The following is a 12,500-nucleotide window of genomic DNA, read 5'->3' on the forward strand; positions in this document are numbered from 1 at the left end:
AAAGGTGAAGATAGTCTAAATCTACTTTACTTTACTTTTAATAGGTGAAGATAGTCTAAATCTACTTTACTTTACTTTTAAAAGGTGAAGATAGTCTAAATTCACTTTACTTAACCTTTAAAAGGTGAAAATAGTGTAAATCTACTTTACTTTACTTTTAAAAAGAGTTGCTTTTCGTTGTCCTATACAGCAGGGGAATCATACTCTTTACAAGTTCTCTACAGGCATTATATTATGTTCGTTCGAAAGCATTCAACATTTCACAACGTATAAAGCTTGTTTATTGTCAAATCCGCACTATCGAAGCACTTGGAGAACAGAAGTTTTCAGTTTACTTTACGGGTTTATTTCTCGCCCTCCATCAGACAATAAAGTCTGTTCAGGCGGGCCTTGGTGTGTGAAAATAATTTCTTTCCAGTTAATATTTTGCTCTGTATCTTATCAGTTATTTCGTTAGCATTTGTATTCAGGCTTAATAGTTTTCAGGTCAGTTATAACACTTTCTAAAAAGATAAGTCTTCAGGTTTTTCTTGCGTCTTTATTTTTCAAGACTTCATAGTTCTGGGTCTCGTGTTGTTATTTTCAGACCTTAGTGAAAAGAACTGTTTACCTATATCCAAAGGTCTGATGTAGGTCCTAAAGGTCTGGTGTAGGCCCATAGGTCTAATGTAGGTTCAAAGGTCTTGATACACTAAGTCCAAAAGGTCGTATGTAGGCCCATAGGTCTGATGAAGGACCAAAGGTCTTGATGTGGGTCCAAAGGTCTGATGAAGGACCAAAGGTCTGATGTAGGTCCGAAGGTCTGATGTAGGTCCAAAGATCTGATGAAGGACCAAAAGTCTGATGTAGGTCCGAAGGTTGCTTTTATCTTGAACCTGTACTGAGCAAGCGTGAAAGGCTCTTCACTCCCGTGCGCCCAGACTGTACTAAGAATCGACCAATCAGAATTTGGACATTATAAACACTTCTTTTGATTGGTTCTTGGTAAGCTAAGTTTCGCGTATCCCTTCTTTTCTATTTCAAAGGTATTAGGTGATCCTAGTGGCAAAAAAAAAAAAAACTTGGGAAAATTAAAAAATAAAACATTTTAAATCAGTCAAAAGGGGTAGTGATTTTTTGGCCAGTTTGTAAATACCTAGGTTAGTTTGCCACCAGTGAGAATCCGGTACTAGTTTAAAAACTTTTATTTGAAATTTTAACCTAACCAAGTACTTATCTGACCTGCAAGCCTAAATATCATAGTGTGTCGGTTGGTTTTAAGCCAAAGAACTAACTGGGTTTTACAGTTTCCTTGTGCCCCAACTTTTCACTGAATTGTTTAAGGCAATTGTGTGCTTTACTCATAAAGGAAAATTGAGGAATCTTAAGAGCTTTAACATACCTTTTTTTAAAACTGATGTGTTTTTAAGGGATATGAAAAAAAAACATGGCTAACACTGCACCTGTAAATGTTAAATAGGTGTCTGGTGACTAATACTATATCTGTAAATGTTGAAATTTTCCTGTAGGTGTATATTACATAAAATATCCATATTTGTGAAAAGCTTGAAAACTTAGGCAAACTTTTAGAGTTTTAAATTTTATATATGCAGAGGTGAAATTTTGCTGTTTTTTCCACAGTTTGACTAAATGCATTTTTTTTTTTTTTAGCATTTTAAGCAAATTTGATCTGGAAAACTAGTAGGGGTAAATTTTTAGTTTCAGCCAAATTTGGAAAAATGCAATAAAAATATATTTGTTGCATCAGAAATAGTGTGGTTTCAATGAATTTAACGTTTATTTTGACTGCAAACCAACCGATTTAGAGATTTACTATGTATACCCTAGTTCATCCCACCAATTATGGGGGACACCCTTTGGGAACCGGGGTTTTGGGTGGGGGAAGGGGGGGGGGAGGGTGTTGGGGCATTGAATGATAATTGCAATAAATGAATAATTAATGTTCCAGCACCCCTCCCCCATACCCCTAACTAGGCCTACCGGGGGGAGGGGGGTAGGGCCCCCCAGCGACCCCCCCTTAAAGCCACAGTAATTTTCAGGGCACCACAGAACCTAACAAACCCACCTAACCTAACCTAGGGGCCCTGTACCCCTACCGGGGGGGGGGGCTTCGCCCCCCCTGCGACCCCCCCTTATGGCCACAGTAATTTTCAAGGCACCACAGAACCTAACAAACCCACCTAACCTAACCTAGGGGCCCTGTACCCCTACCGGGGGGGGCTTCGCCCCCCCTGCGACCCCCCCTTAAGGCCACAGTAATTTTCAGGGCACCACAGAACCTAACAAACCCACCTAACCTAGCCTAGGGGCCCTGTACCCCTACCGGGGGGGGCTTCGCCCCCCCTGCGACCCCCCCTTATGGCCACAGTAATTTTCAAGGCACCACAGAACCTAACAAACCCACCTAACCTAACCTAGGGGCCCTGTACCCCTACCGGGGGGGGCGAAGCCTGCGACCCCCCCTTAAGGCCACAGTAATTTTCAGGGCACCACAGAACCTAACAAACCCACCTAACCTAACCTAGGGGCCCTGTACCCCTACCGGGGGGGGGGCTTCGCCCCCCCTGCGACCCCCCCTTTAACCAGGGGTAAATTTGAATATATATATTTTGTTAAATCACTTCTTACCTTAAACGGAAGATGACGATGAAGATGTGGAAGGTTGTGGATGACCCTCTTCTGAATCATCAAGTACTGGAATACGTTCAGCCTCTGATTGGGGAGGATACAATTTACTGGCTGCAATAAAAAAATGATTGAGCAGCTCCTCCTCAGGGTATTTATGTATAAAAATGAACCGGGACAAATACTGCCTGAAATATTCGCAACGGTTACCAGGGCGTTGTATCCACTCCTTCACCTCCCGCCAAAGCCGTTCAATATTTTGTGTATGGGTTTCGGGGTTCGAAGGATCCACAAAATTCTTGGAATGATTTACACTGCGGTGATCGTAACCCAGAGAGGCCAGAGAATTGTAAGACCGCCACTTATCACTCACAATAATGCTGCCCTGTTTAATGTATTTCTGAACTAAAGGGATGAGGGTAGCTGCATCACGCTTTTGCGGTAAAGGGTCAATTAAAGGAACAATAAATGTTTTTTTGGACTCCCTCTCAATACCTCCGAACACCCATATATCACTTAGAGGCCTTCCACGGTCAAACTTCCGTTTACCAAAATGAGATTCGTCAATCTCCACTATTACACCATCACCACCAATAGGCTCTTGGTTATCAAAACAAAATTCAGTTACTTCTGAACAGAAGCTTCTCCAGTCTACACTAGTAGAAGAAGATATACCAAGGCCCTTTATAACGAAATGGTGGTCCCAACACTTATGCAACCAATGGTTGACAAATAAAATTAATTTCCACGGGGGAAGGTGGGACCCGTGCAGAAAAGTTCCCTTAAAATCACTGACAGTGTAATTACACAAACGTCTTTTTCGCGTTTTAGCTATTTTTACAGATTTGGTACAATACCACACATGTCTATCCTCACGAAAATGTAAAGCCGAATCACATTTACCACACTGGACACTTGAAGGTAATACGGAATGCTCCCTTAAAAAACGATTCACTACTTCAGGAGTTCCATTATAATTCCCATGAAATCTGCCGATCACATCGAAATAGGAATATCGACATATTTCACACAACCGTACCGGAGGATCCATGACAGTCAAGTGACGTGTGAAGAAAATATAGAAACCGGAACTTTTTAAAACCGAAAACAAACGACAATCACGGGTTTCTCCCATAATGAAATAGGGAAAAAAACAAAATACTGTCGTCTACAATGTTATATTGCACGAAAAACAGATCCTTGAAACAAGACTGAGAGACCAATGAATCGTCCAATAATAACCCTTGAAAAGAACCCAGTAGTATTTTGATTGGAGGAGTGACATTAGTGGGAGGAGCAAATGCGCATTCAAGCAAATGTTGTCACATTGCGCAATGGGGAGGAGCCAAGTAAGATGAAAACAGATATACAAACGAACAAGAGCTACCTTGCGTGCCCATGGAAAGATAAACACTAAACTTAGAAAAAGTCAAGACCTTCAATTCCTGAAATATTTTTTTTCTCTGTAAGTATGCATTAGCGACAATAATGTATTGAGAAGAAGTGTTTTGTTATCACGTGCTTTACTAGGAAAATATATTAATATAATACATTTCCCAATTTGGTTGAATCCAAAACTTTACCCTAGTAGGTATAGCATCTAGGTTAGGTTAGGTTTGCTGGTGTTCTTGTGTTTTTTTTTTCCCCCTTTTAAAATGAAACCTACATTTTGAGCTAATTTGACCTCTGTAAAAGTCCCACCCCAGTAGGCAAGGATACGGCATCTAGGTTGTTAAGTGGGGAAGGTTAGGTTAGCTGGTGTTCTTGTGTTTGTTTCCCTTTTAAAATCGAACCTACATATTTAGCTAATATGACCTCTGTAAAAGTCCCACCCCCAGTAAGTAAGGATACGGGTTCTAGGTTAGGTTAGCTGGTGTTCTTGTGTTTGTTTCCCTTTTAAAATCAAACCTACATTTTGAGCTAATTTGACCTCTGGAAAAGTCCCACCCCCAGTAAGTAAGGATACGGGTTCTAGGTTAGGTTAGGTTAGGTTAGGTTAGGTTAGCTGGTGGTCTTGTGTTTGTTTCCCTTTTAAAATCAAACCTACATTTTGAGCTAATTTGACCAATGGAAAAGTCCCACCCCCAGTAAGTAAGGATACGGGTTCTAGGTTAGGTTAGGTTAGGTTAGCTGGTGGTCTTGTGTTTGTTTCCCTTTTAAAATCAAACCTACATTTTGAGCTAATTTGACCAATGGAAAAGTCCCACCCCCAGTAAGTAAGGATACGGCATCTAGGTTAAGTTAGGTGGGGAAGGTTAGGTTAGCTGGTGTTCTTATGTTTGTTTCCCTTTTAAAATCCAACCTACATTTTGAGCTAATTTGACCTCTGGAAAAGTCCCACCCCCAGTAAGTAAAGATATGGGTTCTAGGTTAGGTTAGGTTAGCTGGTGTTCTTGTGTTTGTTTCCCTTTTAAAATCGAACCTACATTTTGAGCTAATTTGACCTCTGGAAAAGTCCCACCCCCAGTAGTTAAGGATATGGCCTCTACATTAGCGTTAGGTTAGGTGGGGAAGGTTAGGTTAGCTGGTGTTCTTGTGTTTGTTAACCTTTTAAAATAGAACCTCCATTTGGATCTAATTTGACTTCTGAAAAAGTTCCACCCCCAGTATTTAAGGATACGGCTACTAGGTTAGGGTAGGTGGGGAAGGTTAGGTTAGCTGGTGTTCTTATGTTTTCCCCGTTTAAAATAGAACCATGTTAAAAAGAGAAGTTTGCATTTAATAGAAAACTGACCCGAGTTAATGGTGCTTTGAAAGATATCTGCGGCAGTTAGTCTGCATGTGTTGTTTCACCCTCTTGTTTTCTGCATTAAGTTTTTTTTCTTCGATTTTTTTTTTTGTTTTCTTGGTTTCTATGCTATTCTGTAATTCGTTATTTTTCATCTTATCTCGCCCAAAACCCCAATAACTACCTGGGGTTGCCCCATTACGGTTGGGCGTTATTTTGGCTGTTGGTAATCGGGAAAATTTACTTTGCAGAAGGTAATATCTTCAGGGTACTGTAAAACAAAAACAAAAAACCTAACGGGAAAGAATGTTTTTTTTTCAAGCAAAGATGGTTGGGACTAACTAAATTTTACCTAATTTTCATATGTAAATATTAAGGAAAAAATCTGGTAATGACAACGTAAAATACGTCCAATGCCGCTTAAAAGGGTTACGCCCTCCCTCTATCACAAGATGATCCTACTGTAGTGGATAATCATATTCCCACATTGCCAGATCTTTGGTCAGACATCCTCCATAACGTTTACGTTTCCAGAAAGTGAAAATCACTGGCTATACCACCACTTTCCCTGACTGCTCCAATTAGAAAAGGTATGGCACTTAAGCTAAGGTATGCACATGGTCTTCTGGATGGAGACACAGGGAGTAAGCCTCCTCTCCCACAGGTTAATGACATGACATCCCAAGTTAAGTTGAGGGTTGTTTGAGGAACCTTAGGTTAGGCTATATTCCTGTTTTCCTGGTGAAATAAGATTTTTAATGTATGAAAATGTAGGGTATTCAAAGTTGTCTAACCCAATCATCATTATCTCCTCCTACGCCTTTTGATGCAGAGGGCCTCGGTTAGTTTTCTCCAGTCGTTTCTATCTAGAGCTTTTAATTTGATACAAAGGCAAAATGAGATATTAAGAATATTTTAAAAGGTCAACTTAGTTTAGACAATTGACATATGAAGTGATTCGATAAGAGGTGTCTAGGATATGAATGAATAAATAGTCGTATATGCGTGCGTTGACGTCTGTATTTATCAGCAGCATATCGGTAACCTTTTAACACTTGATATTAGTTTATGAAGCTCTTCACTTCCTTACTAGTTAGTTATGCTGTTTCTTTTCATCCTTACCATTTTCATCCATGTTCCAGACCTATTCCAATTTGTACCCCTTCTCTGCAATGACTTTCTGAAGCTCGTCAGGGAAACTTACCACTGCCTCAAGGTCTGCAGAGCCCAACTCCCCAGTAATATTATCATTTGTGATGCCAAAATGCCGTTTAAACTTGCCAAACCAGCCTTTGCTGGCTTGGAAAGACTTCTTTGGGGTTGCAGCATTTTGTCTGGTGAATAGCCAAGGATCATCTTGGGCAAAATACTGTAGGGTGAAGCGGGAAATACACATGCAAGGAGAGATGTGAGAGTGAGGCAGTCGGAGAGAGATGGGATGTTCTGCTGGACAGAGGAGGTCAGTGGCGCAAAGCAGGCCGGGCGCAAAGGAGCCTGGTCAGTTTTAAAAAGGACCGCGTGTACTTGTTGCGAAACCGCAAATACGTGTTTATTTATTTAATAGGTTATACAGTTCTATGTATCACGAGTGATAGAATCCGCAAAGCTAGTACCCACTAACACTGAAGGCTGACTGTATTTACATTTTATCCATTTTATTTACTTTAGACTGATCCTATAATGTTCTGTACTAGTGTAAAGTGTTTGTGTATGAATGCGCAGTACTGTATCAAAAGTTGATTGGTTACTTAACAGTACTGCGCTTTACTGTCCGTATGTATATATACTGTCTACTGTACTGTGGTACAGTACATAATGCTGTTGAATAGTACATAGTGTAGTTTTAAATATTTTCTGTTACTGACTAAAGATATTTAAATTTCTAAAGAAAACTATTCTTGTGATAACTCCATGAAGCCTCTTAGTCTAAGATGATCATGGGTACCCTTCAGGAAGGGTGATGTTCATTTCACTTTTGGGTTAAGTTTGTTGTTTGTATTGAGTTGCGTGCTGTAATCAATGCTAATGTTGCATCTTGATAATTCTATTAGCCAAATACGTTCTTGAGAGGATTGGGTGGTGGTAATGGTTAACAAGAATGAGGTAACAAAGGAAGATTTTTGCCATTTACAAATAGTCTCTCCTAATCTCTTAATCAGCAGCCACTTTTTCTTCAGCATTTAAGGTGTACCTCTTCCAGGGAGTTCTCTTTTTTTATTCATTTTGGAAAACTAAGTTCCTACTTACTTTAGTGGGAGGTCTTAATAAAGACCCTATAGCAGGTACGTCTTAGTGGAAAGAAAGAGGGGAGGCGTGTTGTAGATCCTTGGAAATTTTAACCCTTGCACTTTTATAAGTTTGTGATACTCTATTAATGTCGGATCCACACAAGTTGAACCTGCTGATGCCAAAGGTTTTGCCTTTATTGAACACATAAGATAGGGATATGAAACTGTCAGCACTTATCAATTAGCATAAAAGATAGTAATGTACTTGAGGTAGCAAAACTTAATATCCAGATGACACTTGGTCAAAGATAAAACTATGGAATAGGAGTTAGTTACAATATGAGGTGTATCTTGGCCATATCCTGAATGTGGTTTGATGCAATGTTCTAACAAGATTTGTTCAACCAGAGCGGCAATAATTTTAAATTCTAATAGGCCTTAATCTCCTAGTCTATGTAGCATTTTCTTAAGACATATTATTTTGAATTATTTATTCATATTAAAAGTAGAAACCAATAACGAAGGTCGTTAAGAAATTCTTCAGTGAATTTTTATAAAACGCTTATTTACCCGTCAGGTCAGGTAAATACTGTACGATTTTTAGGTTAGTTGCTGTCACTACCCCAAGCCCATCTGGCTTGACATTTGTTAAAATTCCATTTGGAAAAGTATTAAAGTTTTGATATTTTAACCTTAAGGGTTTTATTTAGATCAGGTCTCCTTAATTTACAATAAATATAATTTTGTACAGCTGTTTTAAGATAGCTTGCAAACCTTAGCTACGCAGGTTTGTTCACTGAGTAGTATGCAGATGCAGGACTAGATTACTGCAGCAGCGACAACGTAATCCATAGTCTTTCTCCAAGAAGCCATTTTACTATAAAAGTTATCTTTCTCAGTGAAGCATAGATATTCCGTTAGGCTGTTAAGACTTCAGTAGGTTTTACCCTAGATGGAACTGTACCAGAGTGCTTGCTCAGTCCAGTGAGCGTACAAAGATCAGTGATTTTAATACTAGTGTATTGCGGTTAAAGTGTGAAGATTGATAATAATTTTCTGGAAAAATTATTTAGATACGTTGAACTTAAGTTAGGTTTTACTTTAGATGGAACTTTACCCAAGTGCTCGCTCAGTCTTATGAGTGTAAAAAGACTAGTAGTGATTTTAATACCAGTGTAGTGCTGTTAAAGTGTTAAGTGATAGTAATAATAATTTTCTGTAAAAAATTATTTAGGTACGTTGAGGGGAAATTAGGTTTTACCCTAGATGGAACATTACCCTAGTGCTCATGCAGTCCAGTGAGCATACAAAGACTAGTGAATTTAATACCAGTGTAGTACTGTTAAAGTGTGAAGTGATAGTAATAATAATTTTCTGTGAAAATTATTTAGGTACGTTGAGGGAAGTTCGGTTTTACCCTAGATGGAACTTTTACCTAGTGCTCACGCAGTCCAGTGAGCATACAAAGACTAGTGAATTTAATACCAGTGTAGTCATGTTAAAGTGTGAAGTGTGAGTAATGATCATTTTCTATAAAAAGGATTTAGGTACGTTGAAGGGAAGTTAGGTTTTACACTAGATGGAACTTTTACCAAAGTGCGTGCTCAGTCCAGTGAGCATACAAAGACTAGTAGTGATTTTGTTACCAGTGTTGTAGTGCTGTTGAAGTGTGATTAATAACTTTCTGTAAAAATGATTTAGGTACGTTGAAGGGAAATCTGAGAAAACAAGAATCTTCTCTCCCTGGTAGACCTGTCATTCCAATGGAAGAGATCAGACGACTCACAGACGGCGAGGTTATACCAAATAACATACCGAGAAGATCAATGCGACTAAGGAGAGGTAAGTTGTGATTAATAGCTTATGTTCGTGTTCTTTGATGATCTATTGTACAAACTAGTTGCTACAGATTGGCATAAATAAATTGTTCTGGTGATAGAACTTATAGAATAGTTTTTAAATGGGGCAAGTTATTGAATAGTCTTTAAATGGGGCAAGTTATTGAATAGTCTTTAAATGGGGCAAGTTATTGAATAGTCTTTAAATGGGGCAAGTTATTGAATGGTCTTTAAATGGGGCAAGTTGTTGAATGGTCTTGCAATGGGACCAGTTGTTGAATGGTCTTGCAGTGGGGCCAGTTGTTGAATGGTCTTGCAGTGGGGCCAGTTGTTGAATGGTCTTGCAGTGGGGCCAGTTGTTGAATGGTCTTGCAGTGGGGCCAGTTGTTGAATGGTCTTGCAATGGGACCAGTTGTTGAATGGTCTTGCAGTGGGGCCAGTTGTTGAATGGTCTTGCAGTGGGGCCAGTTGTTGAATGGTCTTGCAATGGGACCAGTTGTTGAATGGTCTTGCTGTGGGGCCAGTTGTTGAATGGTCTTGCAGTGGGGCCAGTTGTTGAATGGTCTTGCAGTGGGGCCAGTTGTTGAATGGTCTTGCAGTGGGGCCAGTTGTTGAATGGTCTTGCAGTGGGGCCAGTTGTTGAATGGTCTTGCAGTGGGACCAGTTGTTGAATGGTCTTGCAGTGGGGCCAGTTGTTGAATGGTCTTGCAGTGGGGCCAGTTGTTGAATGGTCTTGCAGTGGGGCCAGTTGTTGAATGGTCTTGCAGTGGGGCCAGTTGTTGAATGGTCTTGCAGTGGGGCCAGTTGTTGAATGGTCTTGCAGTGGGGCCAGTTGTTGAATGGTCTTGCAGTGGGGCCAGTTGTTGAATGGTCTTGCAGTGGGGCCAGTTGTTGAATGGTCTTGCAGTGGGACCAGTTGTTGAATGGTCTTGCAGTGGGACCAGTTGTTGAATGGTCTTGCAGTGGGACCAGTTGTTGAATGGTCTTGCAGTGGGGCCAGTTGTTGAATGGTCTTGCAGTGGGGCCAGTTGTTGAATGGTCTTGCAGTGGGGCCAGTTGTTGAATGGTCTTGCAGTGGGGCCAGTTGTTGAATGGTCTTGCAGTGGGGCCAGTTGTTGAATGGTCTTGCAGTGGGGCCAGTTGTTGAATGGTCTTGCAGTGGGGCCAGTTGTTGAATGGTCTTGCAGTGGGGCCAGTTGTTGAATGGTCTTGCAGTGGGGCCAGTTGTTGAATGGTCTTGCAGTGGGGCCAGTTGTTGAATGGTCTTGCAGTGGGGCCAGTTGTTGAATGGTCTTGCAGTGGGGCCAGTTGTTGAATGGTCTTGCAGTGGGGCCAGTTGTTGAATGGTCTTGCAGTGGGGCCAGTTGTTGAATGGTCTTGCAGTGGGGCCAGTTGTTGAATGGTCTTGCAGTGGGGCCAGTTGTTGAATGGTCTTGCAGTGGGGCCAGTTGTTGAATGGTCTTGCAGTGGGGCCAGTTGTTGAATGGTCTTGCAGTGGGGCCAGTTGTTGAATGGTCTTGCAGTGGGGCCAGTTGTTGAATGGTCTTGCAGTGGGGCCAGTTGTTGAATGGTCTTGCAGTGGGGCCAGTTGTTGAATGGTCTTGCAGTGGGGCCAGTTGTTGAATGGTCTTGCAGTGGGGCCAGTTGTTGAATGGTCTTGCAATGGGGCCAGTTGTTGAATGGTCTTGCAATGGGGACAACTTATTGAATAGTCTTTTGAAATGGGACACCTTGTCATTTTAAATGGGGCAGCCAATTGCTATTGAACAGTGATTTTAAATGGGGAGGTTTATTGAATAGTCAATTTAAATAAGACAATTTATTGAATGGTTATAAATTGAGCGACTTATTGAATGGTCTTTTTGAAAGGAATGATTTACGGAGTAGTTCAATGGGAAAGGCAACCTCTTTTGGCAGTTTGACAGTAAGTAGAGTAATGAATAATTCCTTCCTCATTCCCGTTTTCCTGAAGCTTAACTAGTTCAGCTCTTCGGTCCCATGATATTTAGAAATTGCTGGATCTTGATGTTTATGGAGGTGTAGATCCAATTTTATCTTTTATATCAAGGTAGATATTTTTTTAGCTGCCAAATTGTTATATTACTCCTATAGGTAGTTTATTGGACGATAATCAGCAAGGTTAAGACTTATCTTAACCTTGCTGATTATCGTCCAATTTCCATAATCCCAGTATCTTAGTTTTTGAACGTCTTTGGCCGGGAGCACACTAGCGACTCTGTGGCGCCACAAAGCCACAGCATCGTGTGGCGGGGATGTGGTCTCCCATAGGTTTCCATTGTTTTCAAGTTTTGCCGCGCAAACTAGCGACTGTGGCTCTGTCTCTCATCCCCGCCACAGGCGTGGCGTGGCTTTGAAAACAATGGAAACCTATGGGAGACCACATCCCCGCCACACGATGCTGTGGCTTTGTGGCGCCACAGAGTCGCTAGTGTGCTCCCGGCCTTTTTGGCAAAACTTCGAAAATAGTTATGCTGAAGGTAACGTAGTTCCTGGGCTTGTAGTTTGGCTTTTGCTATGGCCACGGAGCATGTAATGCCCTTCTTACAATCTCCAATGCTGTATAGAAATGTCTTGATTGTGGTCAGGACATTTGCTTTTTATTGGCCTTGGATTTTATTTCTGCTATTGAAAATGTTAATCATGAGCCTCTTGTTTACTTAGAACAGATGGGAGTAGGTGGGTCTTTTCATAGCATTAGTATTACATTAATAGATTGCGAAGAGTTGATGTTGGTCACTATGGTACTATAGTGATGTGATATCTGTTGTTCCTCAAGGTAGTGTTCTGTACCCATCACTGTTCATAGCATTAGTATTACGTTAATAGAGTTGATGTTGGTCACTATAGTACTATAGTAATGTGATATTTGGTGTTCCTCAGGGTAGTGTTTTCTGCCATTCACTATTCACACTATATATGCATATGTGGTTTAGCGTAGAAAACAAACTTGTTGCATATGCAGATGATGCTACTCTTCGCCTCGGTTCAATCTTCTATGGTTGTTAAACCCTTTAATAGAGATCTAGTTGAAATTAGTGCATGGTGTAAAATATAGGGCAT

At 40.7% G+C, this 12,500-nt stretch overlaps 1 protein-coding gene across 2 annotated transcripts in view; it reads left to right on the top strand.

The window, feature by feature from the left end:
- The window catches only part of LOC137625318 (serine/threonine-protein kinase pim-1-like), a 26,099-nt gene that overhangs the window by 602 nt on the left and 12,997 nt on the right, over nt 1–12,500 (top strand). The window contains exon 2 of one of the 2 annotated variants that reach the window (XM_068356152.1): nt 9,283–9,423. The exons of the other annotated variant lie outside the window; for it this stretch is intronic. Within the exon in view, the coding sequence (XP_068212253.1) occupies nt 9,283–9,423 (141 nt within the window). The remainder of the gene's footprint in view (nt 1–9,282; nt 9,424–12,500) is intronic. 2 annotated transcript variants of the gene reach the window in all.

Source organism: Palaemon carinicauda, chromosome 32, assembly GCF_036898095.1.
Source record: "Palaemon carinicauda isolate YSFRI2023 chromosome 32, ASM3689809v2, whole genome shotgun sequence".
Taxonomy (NCBI): Eukaryota; Metazoa; Arthropoda; class Malacostraca; order Decapoda; family Palaemonidae; genus Palaemon; species Palaemon carinicauda.